The following is a 14,345-nucleotide window of genomic DNA, read 5'->3' on the forward strand; positions in this document are numbered from 1 at the left end:
AGGGTAAGGTTCTGCTCACCCAATTCCAATGTGTGGCAGGGGTTTTCCCGCTTCAACAAGCAATTCTCAGACACAGGTGGGTGTCCTACGGTTCAACTCATTTCTGACACCATTTACCTGGAGATGGCATCAGATCCCACTGCCCCCCCCCCCCGAGATCGCCTTCCACACTTCAGACGCCAGTCACAAGCCCAGGTTGTCACGCAGGCTTCGGACTGACTGGCTATAGCTTAGAGGTGCCAAGGATGCCACCACGGTTTTGATTAATTTGCTAAAGCAGCTCACAGGATTCCAAGAAACATTTTACTTACTTACTAGATCACCGGTGTATCATAAAAGGCTATAAATCAGAAGCAGCCAGATGGAAGAGATGCACATAGGGCGTCTCTCCGAGTTCACCGCTTTCCACGAATCTCCATGTGTTCACCAACCTAGAAGCTTTCAAACTCTGTCCTTGTGGGTTTTTATGAAGGCTTCACTACAGAGGCATGATTGATGAAATCACTGGCCATTGGTGATTGATTCAACCTCCAGTTCCTCTTCCCTGAAAGTTCCAACCGTCTTATCATATGGTTGGTTATCCTAGCAACCAGCCCCCATCCTTAGGTGCTTCTGAAAGTCACCTTATTAAAATAATAAAGACACCTTGATCATTTTCATCACTTAGGAAATTCCAAGGGCTTTAGGAACTCAATGCCAGAAATAGGGATGAAGACCAAGTATATATTTCTTATTGTATATCCCAGTATCACACAGAGGGACAGGCTGCACACCTCCATCTTTTTGCAAGTTCACAGCTCCTGTGAGTCTAGAAGCAGGGCAGTTTCGTTCTGCAGAAAACCTCTCCTCCCGAGCTTTCTCAGGGCTCAGGTCACCCAGAGAGGGGCAAGGGAAGATATATTCTTGCCTTTTTTAAACTGATGTTCTCTTTAGACTGGCACCCCCAGACATTTTTCCTTAGAAACTCTGGAAATAATGGGATGAACGAGTTTGAATAAGGGTTTCAGAGGCTGAGTTGGAAACAAAAATGAGAAAAGCTTCAGAAACAAAAATTAGGTACAGATTCAATTAGGCCCGGCCTCCTCCAGGAAAGGAATCCTCTTAGCCCAGTTCTGATTTGGTTTAGGCTCCCATCTCCCCTGGGCTCAGCTGAAATTCTTGTGATTGCTGCCACAGGACAGTCCTGGGCTCCCTTCACCGTACCTCCCTCTTGCTTTCTCCTGTCTCTAATCTCTTTTCATTTCTTTCCATTTATTTCTTAGAAGAATTTTGTTAGCCAGTAATTTGACTTCTTGGACCTCAGGGGCAACCACTCTCATCTGGCCTGTCTTGTCAGTGAGCCTGCTTCTTTTCTGTGAGCTCTGCGTGCTGCCAGCTCCCTCACCCTGGGCTACACTAGCTGCTTTGTTAGTAGTGCCCTGTTAAGTCAGGCTGGAAAAAGTCAAACTTCTTCCCCCTCAATAACCATTTTTTATTTAGATGTAAATTTCTTATATTACACTGTAATGTTTTTTCTCTTCTCACTTCATTATGTTGAAGCATTGTACACTTTGAGGACCTAAACAGGGAGCTCAGGCCAGTCCCCAGCACAGCTCCTCTCATACCCACATGGTTACTAGCTATTCCAGCTCATCCAGGCAAAGCTCCAGGCACATGCTGGTCTCTACTCCAGCCTGCACCCTGATTTCAAGCCCCTCTAAATGGATGATTTAGAGCCTGCAAGTCTATTGCTCCCATTTCTTAATCTGCCACAATGATTTTTAACCTCTTTGGTCATGTTCTTTTTTAGGAATTGTGTGAGGACCACTGACTCACCAGAGAAAATGCACATACACACATTTTTTTAAAAAATTGGGGTATAGTTGCTTTACAATGTTGTGTTAGTTTCTGGTGTACAACGAAGTGAATCAGCTGTCTGTATACATATATCCCCTTCCTCTTGGACCTCCCTCCCACCCCACCCCCCCATCCCACCCCCCCCCATCCCACCCATCTAGGTCATCACAGAGCACCGAGCTGAGCTCCCTGTGCTATACAGCAGGTTCCCTCCAGCTATCTGTTTTACACATGGCAGTGCACATACGTCAATACCAATCTCCCAATTCATCCCACCTCCCTTGCCCCACACCCCGTATCCACACTGCACAACATTTTTTTTTATATTTGGTGGGGAAGGTATTTAGGGACCACCTGAAGCCTCTCCATGGACTTTCTATAGGCCCGTGGTCTCAACGTTAAAAAGCTGTCGTCTAAATGCATAACATCACCTTAACACGTGGACAGATGGGAGGGAGAGGGGGAGGACAAGAGCGCATGCAGAGGTGATGTGCCATTATCATCAGTAGTGCCTTCAAAGAGTTGTTTGGCAGAGTCCCTGGCTCTGATATTTATGACTGTCCCCTACTGACTTAAAATAGAGAACATCAGTTTCAAGAGTATGTTTCTGAACCAAAAAAAGAGAAGATAACTAAGAGAATCATCATTAAATGAAAGCATAGTGATTAAGTTACATTATAGGAAACAAGCATAAACTTACCTACCAGAAAGTGTAAGCCCAGCAGTGACAGGGAACCAAGTGAGGAACCTGGACTTGTACTTCCACCTGGCAGTAACAGGGTGTCATCTGCCATACTCCTGCTGGAGCAATATTGGAGAGAGCCAGCTAAAACAGAAAGTTTACATAAAATTCAGAATCTCAGCATAATATTCAACATGTCCAGGTTTCAACTGAAAATCCCTCATCATACCAAGAACAAGGAAGATCTCAATCTTCATGGAGAAAAAGACAATCGACAGATTGCAACTCCAAGATAACAGATTTTAGAATTATCTGACAAAGATTTTAAAGCCAATCATACATGTGCTCAAACAAGCGATTACAAACATCCTCAAAACAAATGAAAAAATAGAACACCTCAGCAGAGAAATAGAAGATAGAAAGAAGAAGCAAACAGAAATTTACAAACTGATAAATACAATTACCAAAATATACAGACTGGAGCTTAACAACAGAATGGAAAGGATAGAGGAATGAGTTAATAATGAACTTGGGGCTTCCCTGGTGGCGCAGTGGTTGAGAGTCCGCCTGCCGATGCAGGGGACGCGGGTTCGTGCCCCAGTTCGGGAGGATCCCACGTGCCACGGAGTGGCTAGGCCCACGAGCCATGGCTGCTGGGCCTGCGCGTCTGGAGCCTGTGCTCTGCAGCGGGAGAGGCCACAGCGGTGAGAGGCCCGCGTACCACAAAAAAATAAAAGATAAAAAAATAATGAACTTGAAGCTGGAACAATATAAGCCGTCCAATCTAAAAAATAGAGATAAAATGACTAAAAAAGGTAAAATTGAACAGAGCTTCAGGGACCCGTGGTACCTATAACAAAAGATCTAACAGTGGAGTCCCAGAATGAGAAGAGAAAGAGGGAAGAGTGGAAAAAGTACTTGAAGAAATAATAGTGAAAGCACTCAAATTGAAAAAAAGTAAAATTCTCTCTCTTCATAGATGACATGATCTTATATGTAGGAAACCCTAAAGATACCACAAAAGAAATTGTTCCAACTAAGAAATTCAGCAAAGTGGGAGGATGTAAAATTAACATGCAAAAGTCAGTTGTGTTTCTATACACTGATAGGGAATGATCCCAAAAGGGAATGATCCCAAAAGGAAATTGAGAAAACAGTTCCACTTCTAATAGCATTGTACAGAATAAAATAATCAGCAATTAACTTAATCAAGGAGGTAAAAGACTTATACACTGAAGAGTATAAAACATTGCTGAAAAAAATTAAAGATGACATAAACAGAATAATATTCCATGTTCATGACTGAAAGATTTAATATCATTTTAAGATGTCAATACAACCCAAAGCAATCTATAGATTCAATGCAATCTCTGTCAAAATCCCACTGACATTTTTTTTTAGAAATGGAAAAATCCATCCTAAAATCCATATGAAACCTCAAGACCCCAATAGCATAACAATATTGAAAAAGAAAAAAAAGTTGGAGGACTCACACTTTATGATTTCAAATTTTGCTACAAAACTACAGTAATCAAAACAACATGGTACTGGCATAAAGACAGCCATATAAGCCAATGAAATTGAATAGAGAGCCAGAAATAAACTCTCAGATATATGTCAAATAATTTTTGACAAGGGTGCCAAGACCACTCAGTGAGGAAAGGACAGTCCATTCAATAAACGGTGTTGAGAAAACTGGATATCCACATGCAAAAAATAAAGTTGGACCCTTACCTAACACTATATTTTTAAAACTTAATGCATGGATTAAAGACTTAATATAAGAGCTAAAACTATAAAACTCTTAGAAGAAAACAGAAGAAAAGCTTCATGAGACTGGATTTGGCAATGACTTTTCTGGATATGCCACCAAAGGCACAGGCAACAAAGAAAAAATAGACAAATTGAACTTCATCAAAATTTTAAATGTTTGTGCATCAAAGGATGCTATCGACAGAGTAAAAAGGCAACCCACAAAATGGAACAAAATATTTGCAAATCACATATCTGATAAGTGAATAATTTCCAGAATACAGAGAGAATGCCTAAACTTCAATAACAATACCAAAACAGCCCAATCCAAAAATTGGCAAAGGACCTGAATAGACATTTCTCCAAAGAAGATATGCAAATAGCTAAAAATCACATAAAAAGGTGCTTAACATCACCAATCATTAGGGAAATGCAAACCACAACCACAATGAGATACTACTTCTCACCTGCTAAGATGGCTATCATTAAGAAAAAAAAACCAGAAAACAACATGTATTGGTATGGATGTGGAGAAACTGGAACCCTTATGTATTACTGGCAGGAATGCAAAATGGGGCAGCCACTGTGGAAAAATAGTATAGCAGTTCCTCAAAAATATGAAACATAGAATTACTATTTGATCCATCAATTCCACTTCTGGGTATAAACACAAAAGAATTGAAAGCAGGGACTTGAACAGATATTTGTACACCAATGTTCATAGCAAGCATTATTAACAATAGCTAAAAGGTGGAAACAACCTAAATGTCCATGGACAGATGAATAGATAAACAAAATGTGGAATATACAGACAATATTATTCAGCCTTAAAAATGAAACCACATGGATGAAACTTGAAGACATTATGTGAAATAAGCCAGTCACAAAAGGATAAATATTGTATGATTCCATTTATATCAGGTATGTAGAGTAGTCAAAAACATAGAGACAGAAAGTAAAATAGTGATAACCAGGGGCTGGAGAGAGAAGGGAATGGAGAATTATTGTTTAGTGGGTACACAGTTTCAGTTTGGGATAACACAGAAGTTCTGGAAATGGATAGTGGTAGTGGTTGCACAACAATGTGAATGTAATTAATGCCACTGAACATAAAAAAATCTACCTGGGGATTCAAGAAGGTAACTGATTGTGAAAATGACTATACTGCCCAAGGCAATGTACAGATTCAACGCAATCCCTATCAAATTACCAATGGTGTTTTTTACAGAACTAGAACAAAAAATCTTAAAATTTGTATGGAGACACAAAAGACCCCGAATAGCCAAAGCAGTCTTGAAGGAAAGAAACGGAGCTGGAGGAATCAGACTCCCTGACTTCAGACTATACTATAAAGCTACAGTAATAAAGACAATATGGTACTGGCACAAAAACAGAAACATAGATCAATGGAACAGGATAGAAAGCCCAGAGATAAACTCAGGCACCTATGGTCAACTAATCTATGACAAAGGAGGCAAGGATATATACAATGGAGAAAAGACAGTCTGTTCAATAAGTGGTGCTGGGAAAACCGGACAGCTTCATGTAAAAGAATGAAATTAGAACACTCCCTAACACCATACACAAAAATAAACTCAAAGTGGATTAGAGACCTAAATGTAAGACCGGACACTATAAAACTCTCAGAGGAAAACATAGGAAGAACACTCTTTGGCATAAATCACAGCAAGATCTTTTTTGACCCACCTCCTAGAGGAATGGAAATAAAAACAAAAATAAACAAATGGGACCTAATGAAATGTAAAACCTTTTGCACAGAAAAGGAAACTATAAACAAGACGAAAAGACAACCTTCAGAATGGGAGAAGATATTTGCAAACGAATCAACGGACAAAGGATTGATCTCCAAAATATATAAACAGCTCATGCAGCTCAATATTAAAAAATCAAACAACCCAATCAAAAAATAGGCAGAAGACCTAAACAGACATTTCTCCAAAGAAGACATACAGATGGCCAAAAGGCACATGAAAAGCTGCTCAACATCACTAATTATTAGACTAATGCAAATCAAAACTACAATGAGGTATCACCTCACACCAACTAGAATGGGCACCATCAGAAAATCTACAAACAACAAATGCTGGAGAGGGTGTGGAGAAAAGGGAACCCTCTTGCACTGTTGGTGGGAATGTAAATTGATACAGCCACTATGGAGAACAGTATGGAGGTTCCTTAAAAAACTAAAAATAGAACTACCGTATGACCCAGCAATCCCACTACTGGGCATATACCCAGAGAAAACCATAATTCAAAAAGACACATGCACCCCAGTGTTCACTGCAGCACTGTTTACAATAGCCAGGTCATGGAAGCAACCTAAATGCCCATTGACAGATGAATGGAATAAGAAAATGTGGTACATATGTACAATGGAATATTACTCAGCCATAAAAAGGAACGAAATTGGGTCATTTGTAGAGACGTGGATGGACCTAGACACTGTCATAAAGAGTGAAGTAAGTCAGAAAGAGAAAAACAAATATCGTATATTAATGCATATATGTGGAATCTAGGAAAATGGTACAGATGAACCAGTTTGCAAGGCAGAAACAGAGACACAGATGTTGAGAACAAACATATGGACATCAAGTGGGGAAAGCCACGGGGGGTTGGTGGTGGTGGTGGGATGAATTGGGACATTGGGATTGACATGTATACACTGATGTGTATAAAATTGATGACTAATAAGAACCTGCTGTATAAAAAAATAATTAAACAAAAAACCTACAAAAACTTAAAAAAAAAACCTAAGGGAATCCAAATAAGAAAAATCCAAAGAAATGCACATCAAGATTCATCCTAGACAAACTTCTGAAAACTAAAGACAACAAAAATATCTTAAAAGCAGCAAGGGAGGGGCTTCCCTGGTGGCACAGTGGTTAAGAATCCACCTGCCAATGCACGGGACACGGGTTCAAGCGCTGGTCCAGGAAGATCCCAAATGCTGCAGAGCAACTAAGCCTGTGTGCCACAACTACTGAGCCCACATGCCACAACTACTGAAGCCCACGCACCTAGAACCCATGCTCCACAACAAGAGAAGCCACCACAATGAGAAGCCTGCACACCGCAAGAGTAGCCCTCACTCACCAAAACCAGAGAAAAGCCCGCGCGCAGCAACAAAGACCCAACACAGCAAAAAATTTTTAAAATTAAAATATGTTTTTAAAAAAGCAGCAAGAGAAAAATGACATCTTCCTTATAGGAGAAAAACAATTTGAGTTACAGTGGCTTTCTCATTAAAAACCATGAAGGCCAGGGACTTCCCTGGTGGTCCAGTGGTTAAGACTCTGTGCTCCCAATGCAGGGGGCCTGGGTTCGATCCAGCAAGGATATAGAAGAATTCAACAACAGGATCAAGTTGACATTTATAAAACTCCACCCAGCAGTAGCAAAATACACTTCTTTTCAAGTACCCACAGAATGTATACCAAGAAGGACCATATTCTGGGCCATAAAACAAGTCTCAATAAATGTAAAAGGATTCCTGTCATACAAAGTAAATTCTCTGACCTCAGTGGAGTTAAATTAGAAATCAATAACACATTTTGAAATGAAACCAAACCTGCACCTCCTAGCTCTGTGTCTGGGACTTGCTTTGTCTATAGAATTTATCTAGTCCAATCTCCTCGTTATTCAAGTGAGGAAACCGGAGCTCAGGGAGGAGACATGATGTCTTCAGGGTCTCTCAGGTGCTCAATAAATATGCATTGGATTGATTGATTAGTTAAACGTAACAACACAACAGCAACTCTTTCTGGAATAGCTACTCCCACTGGAAGGCACAGACCTGAGCTCACCACATCTGTAACCCCTTCTGGGGTCTCTCCTCTGGAACCCCAGCACCTTACATCTCCCTTTATCACACACTGTCCTGCTAGAACCCTGATTTCTGGCTGTGCCAGAGCTCCTCCCAGGGCAAGGACCAAGTCTTATTCATGACAGCTGCTTAGCCGGTATTTAGTGTATGAATGCATAGATCTTTTCTTTAAGGAATCTTGCCTCCCAGGAGGACAGGTCCTCTCAGTGGATTCTGTACAAGGTGTAGAGCACAGTGGAGTCAGCAGGGGTGCTGTGAGCTCAGGAAAGTCATCCAAGGCTTTGGGATTTCCTGCTGCCCCTTGTGAAGGGCTGCCATGGCTCTGGAGCTGCTTGATGGGTTGTAGGTCTGTCTTCTTACATGTCCTGCTTTGGATGCCCCAGCGCACGCCCACCACCTCCCACCCCTCTACTCTGCTTTCATCCTGAGGTGGGCAGAGTAAGAAAACTTGCCTGCATTTTCCCCTCTTGTGATCTGATTCCAGAGGTTTTTATCATGCATACATTTCTTTTCCCTCTGATTTATATCCATATTTAAATCCTACTTGGGGAAGTCATTATTGAATTCCCTCAGGCTTTTTGTAGAGAGTATATGAGATCCTTGATAAGCTTAATATATTTTTATTAAAAATTAATAAGAAAGCTATATTGTTTGCAACTTTAAATCATAATTTAATTCATTTTATTTAATATATGACCCACAATTCTACAATTACTTAAAAGAAAAAAAAAGCTGTGATGAGATTGAAATCAGTTCTGGGGACCCGATCTTTCAAAGAACCTATCTTTACTCCTGAGTGAGCCATGCCTGTCATGTGGCAGACGATCTGTGCTTCCATTTCTCGTGTGACATTTAGAGTCAGTACACGGTGGGCAGCAACACCCCCTTGAAGGCTTCAAATAGGTCCTCTGTGGAAGGTTACAGGCAGGCTCTTTTTAAATGCTACCATTAAAAAAATAAAATTTAATGGAAAGAGATAAGCTTTTCCCAGCACAGGCTGGCTCTGATTTTATATTTCCTTAATCTGTTTTACATATTGCTGCAGGAAATTAAATCAAAATTGTTCTCTCTGACATGTGCATGTGTGGCAGTTGGGAGGGGCTGAGAGAAGGGAGACACAGAGCTACAGGAAACAATTGTCCTGGTTTGTCAGAGATTTACTGTAACTTTGTTTTTTGGGGAAAAAAAGACCTCCTCATCTTCTTGCTGGGCTGAGGGGCTGTGGCCGCCATGCAGAGGCAGCCTGTGCTGACAGCTACATAGGGCTGCCTTCCTACATCGCTGAGAACTGCTGCCCCAGGTCACCTGTAGGCCCAGGTGATGTCAAAGACAAGGACCAGACGTCCCGCCGGACCAAGTCTGAGTTTTGGCTTCCCGTCCTGTATACTCAACCTGCCATATTACTCTCACATACACACATGCACACACACACATACAACATAGTCATCACCATAGTTTGCACATTACTAAATCCTATTTCTTTTTTTCTCTCCTTTTCTCTTCTACCCCACCCATCACTCCGAGAAAATTACAGTGTTTACTTGTTAATCCTATTTATACTTGGTTTTACCTTCTAGACAAATGGTATGGATTTTTTCCAGTCTCTTCAATGTGGTCCTCTGCACCCAGCTATGCCCATTTCCTCTCTGCTTCTAGCCACCCCTGTGGATAGGATCCTCTAACCTTGGTATCTCAAATCCTACACATACACACCCAGGGGTTGCCCCCGCCCCACTTTTGCTACCAGTGCTGCATTCACCACCAAATAAGAGAACGTAGGTCACAACCAGCAGCATCTTGACTAGGAAGACCTTCATGGCTCCTCAGGGTGTCCCAGAAGCCACACCTCAGAGACCCTGCAGGCCCTCTCCTTGGTCACTGAAGACTGTTTGCAGGTGGAGGCTGCACAGTGCCGTCATGGAATGAACACTGGGTTCACCCTGAGCTCCCTCTCAGGCCAAACATGAGGACATTGCACCAGATGGTCTTTATGGCCCTCCCACAAGGAAGCAGGCTGGGAGGTATGGAAGTGAGGCCTGGGGAAGGCCAGGTGGCTTCCCTTCCTGGCTGTGGCTCTGCAGTTCGTGAAGGGTTGCAGGGCCGGAAGCCTCCTTCTGATGCTCAGGCACCTGCCGTGCTGTGGGATGAGCAGGAATGAACAGGAAGACTCCAGATCAGCCACAATTAACTTTGTCTCTTGAGGAGTAGGCCTTATTCTTTTTTTTTCTTTTTGCGGTACGCGGGCCTCTCACTGCTGTGGCCTCTCCCGTTGCGGAGCACCTGCGCCACCAGGGAAGCCCCGTAGGCCTTATTCTTAAAGCTGGAAGGGAGGAGAAAGTGAAACGTATGACTGGAAGAAAGGCAGCGAGGAAGGAAGCTGGAGCTATAATACGTCTGAAAACGTGCAGCTCGACCTTACCCTTCAAAGTGGTATGAAGATGACTGTCATGTAGCCTCTGAGTCAAGTCCCTGAGAAGCACAGAACATTCTCCAGATGAGGAACCTGGAGAAATAAAACAGGAGGACACAGAGAAGCTGGTCTGGGAGTTCTCCTGAGAAACGAGGCCAGGCCCTCACCCAGCAGAGAGCTGTGAGGGGCCGGGAGGGCGAGAGCCCTCACAGGTCAGGCAGGCCTTTCTCCAGCCGACCTGTCCATGGGGCTTGGAGGAGCATTATTTCTCTTTCTGCAAAGAGCTTTTCAGGTGATGCTCCTGGCCCATTCACCCTCCTTTGACAGATCACAAGTACAGCTGGTCCTCTGTCGAGTGGAAGGGAAGAGAACATCTAAGCAGCTTTCGAGTGAGAGAATTTCCCATGAAGGGCTCGAAGCATCTCTCCAGTCTCTTTTTACAATCGCGCTCTCATGCAGGCCCCTGCCTGGGACCTTGAGATGTCTAGAACAACAGAGGACCTGGGGAGTGGGGCGGGAGGGAGACAGGAGACATTTGTTCCCTGAATGGCATCAAACATTTGTTGTTGATCTTCTGCCCAGAGGCATGTCACCGAGCTTGGCTGCCTCCAAGGTGGAGGCTACTCCCAACTCCTCCCCTCGATCTCATACACCCCTCACCCCGCCCCACTGCACCTCGGGATTTGCTTGCAGATGCTCTGCACCCACAGGGCAGACCCACTCAGGTTACTAAGAACCAAATCCTCACGGCCCTGACTCATCACAGCCCCCTTCTGGTTTTCCAGCTGGGATGTCACAGGTGATGGGCCTGCCAGTGCAGGATTACAACCAACTCCACAGACAGAGCTCTTTTCCAGGCTGGGACACCAGAGCCTGAGGTGGCGGGCCTTTCCCTTTTTTTCCTCTCACAGTAGCTAAATCTAGACCCCGTCTGTATGCCTGTTTTCCTTTATCCCAGCTAAAGGGAACTTTTTTTTTTTTTTTTTTTTTGCGGTACGCGGGCCTCTCACTGCTATGGCCTCTCCCGTTGCGGAGCACAGGCTCGGGACGCGCAGGCTCAGCGGCCATCGCTCACGGGCCCAGCCGCTCCGCGGCATGTGGGTTCTTCCCGGACCAGGGCATGAACCCGTGTCCCCTGCACTGGCAGGCGGACTCTCAACCACTGCGCCACCAGGGAAGCCCGGGAACATTTTTAAAGAGGCCAAAAAGCCAGGAACACAGGCCAAAAGCACTCCTAGCCCTGAACACCCAGTAGAATGAATGGGTGCTCTGCAGCTCTAAAGTCTCTATGGCTTTAATGAGGTTCATACCCAAGAATCCCACCTCCAGAGATTTATCTTAAGCAAATATTCAGCAAAGGCAAAAGAGTCCTATGCTAGAAGAGCTACATCATAACAAAAACTTGGTAGTGATCTAAATTTCTAAGAGTAGAATTGTACACAGCCAGTAAAATGGTAATTATGTTGGCTGTAAGTCACCACTGAATAATAAATAGTTGTTATTATTTGGTGAGAGCTCACTGTATCGGTCGTTCTCAACCCTGAGGGCACATTAGAAACTCCTGAGCCCAGGCCTCACCCCCAGAGAACAGGCTTCAGTTGACCACGTGTGGGGTTTGGGCGCTGGTACCTTTGAAAGCCCCCAGTTGATGCTACTGTGCAGCCAAGGCTGAGAGCGTGGTACTGAGAGGCAGGTGCTTTTCTGGGTGCCTAACAGCCCCCAAAGTCTCTTTACCTATCTCTCGAGGCACATTCGTATTGAAGACAATGGGTCTGGTGCCCCCCCCCCCACGTCGGGGAGCCCCCAGTTTGGGCAGTGCAGGATGGTACTGTTTATCTCTAATTTATTGCTCGATAACAAACCATCCCCAAAACTTAGCAGAGTAAAATAACCACCATTTTATTATGCTCACCGATGATCTGAGTCAGGAATTCAAACGGATCACAAGAGGAATGGCTCGCCTCTTTTCCATAACGCCTCTTTTCCACAGTGTCAGCTGGGAAGACTGGAATCTTCTGGCTGATGGCTGAAATCATCTGGAGACTTCTTTATGCACATTTCTGGTGTCTAGGCTAGGATGACTTGAAAGATGGACTCAGCTAGGACTTTCAACCAGAGCATCTCCACTTGGCTTCCCCGTGTGGCTTGGGCTTCCTCACAGCGTGGAAGCTCATGGTTCCAGGAGCAGACACACTAGTGAACGAGGCAAAGGTTGCATGGCCTTTCTGACCTAGCTTTGGAAGTCAGTAGCATTAATTCCATCACACTCTATTACTGAAGTGGTCACAAACCCATCCAGATTTCAGAAATATTTTGGAGGTAGAATTGGCAAGATATAGTGAAGATTGAACATGGGGAGTGAAGGCAGGGACTGTCAAAATGCCAGTGTTCTAATGTCATAGGACATGAAAAGAATACAAAAATTGTATGTATACATTATATGTATCACAGTGCATATAGATGAGAATTAAATGCAGCATGCAAAAATGAAAATTATATTTTAAGGCGATAGCAGCATAGTAGTTCATCTTTACTATTACTTAATCATTTTAGTAACTCTTCTCAAACCTCTTTACCTACACCAAACCTAAGCTCTAATAATCCCTGAAGACTGTTGTTGCACAGCAGGCCCAGCACGACTCAAGTAGTAAGTCTGCTTTCCAAGCACCACGTTACAGAATCACCCTTGTCACTTCATTGCTAGTGTGGAGAACCACCGAGCTGCTCACACTGCAGACTCTGGGCTTCTTCGGGCTCCTGGTGTCATGGGAAAAGACGAGGAGCAGGCAGGGACCTGCCTAATTTGGGGTTCTAATCCGTCTTCTTTCTCTTCCCTTTAGGCTTTTGATATTATGAGAGTGACACATGGCAGGGAGCACAGCCTGATTGAAGATTTGATTCTGCTCTTAGAAGAATGTGATGCCAACATCAGAGCACCCTAAGGGAACCCCCCCCCCCCCATAGAGGGAGAGACAGCTTATACCTTTATTGAATGCCTTATTGAGGTCACACACTCTATATTTTGTTTGTTGTGTGAACCTCCCCTATTGGAAATGCTGTTCTGTATTTACTTTGGTAAATAAAGTCAGACATAATGGTTTGCACACCACATGAATCTTTAGTTGTAGAGAAGCACGATTATAATAAATATAAAAAATTTGGTTGAAAATGCCATCTGCTAATTGTTTGCTTTGCTTACTCACTGGTAATGTTTAAGATCTCAGCATTAAAGATAGAAAATCCTATTAAAAGCATAACAGAATAAGTTGTAACTTTCTCCTTAGATAAACGGAGGGATAGTTGGATAAAAATCAATGTTTTCATATTTGCTTCCAAGCAAAATCTTAATGTCCATTTTGGCAAGAAGCAAGATTTTCAGATGTCTTCACTGCTTGCGGTAAACGATATGTATGTCCAGGATTCACTTCCAAATACATCTGCAACACAAGAAGTTTTACTCTAAATCCTAGAAAGACGTCATGTTAGGTTTTATTAGAAAAGGACAGGAGGTCTTAATGGAAAAAAAAGAAAACTGTTTTTCATATGTCTCACGGCTCTTTGTGTAACTCATTCTGAGCATTTTATAACCCTTTGTGTATGTCATGCTTTTGGAAGGGGAATTTTCTTCTATAAATCTCTATGTCTAAGGTTCGACCCTGTGATCTACATAGCATGGGGCTCCATTATCCTGCAGGAAGCAGGGTTCTAGCATCCCAGCTCAAATCAGGTTTGCTTTCTTTTCTTTTTTCTTACTGTTATTCCCCAATTCTACGGCCTGCTTTTCCACTTTCTGCTTTAGACAAATACAGAAACCTTTTCTT

General features: G+C 43.2%; 1 protein-coding gene across 3 annotated transcripts in view; it reads left to right on the plus strand.

Moving 5' to 3' along the window:
- SMYD3 (SET and MYND domain containing 3) overlaps positions 1-13,698 on the plus strand; it is a 703,830-nt gene extending 690,132 nt beyond the window's left edge. For 2 of the 3 annotated variants that reach the window (XM_029229196.1, XM_029229198.1), the window contains one exon: positions 13,365-13,697. In XM_029229196.1, the coding sequence (XP_029085029.1) occupies positions 13,365-13,466 (102 nt within the window). In that variant the 3' untranslated portion in view covers positions 13,467-13,697. Of the gene's footprint in view, positions 1-13,364 lie in introns of all 3 variants that reach the window. The other variant, XM_029229197.1, reaches the window with a different exon arrangement.
- Positions 13,699-14,345: the final 647 nt, after the last annotated feature.

The sequence above is a fragment of the Monodon monoceros genome, unplaced genomic scaffold (assembly GCF_005190385.1).
Source record: "Monodon monoceros isolate NGI ecotype Baffin Bay Population unplaced genomic scaffold, NGI_Narwhal_1 Super_Scaffold_18, whole genome shotgun sequence".
In the NCBI taxonomy this organism is placed as follows: domain Eukaryota; kingdom Metazoa; phylum Chordata; class Mammalia; order Artiodactyla; family Monodontidae; genus Monodon; species Monodon monoceros.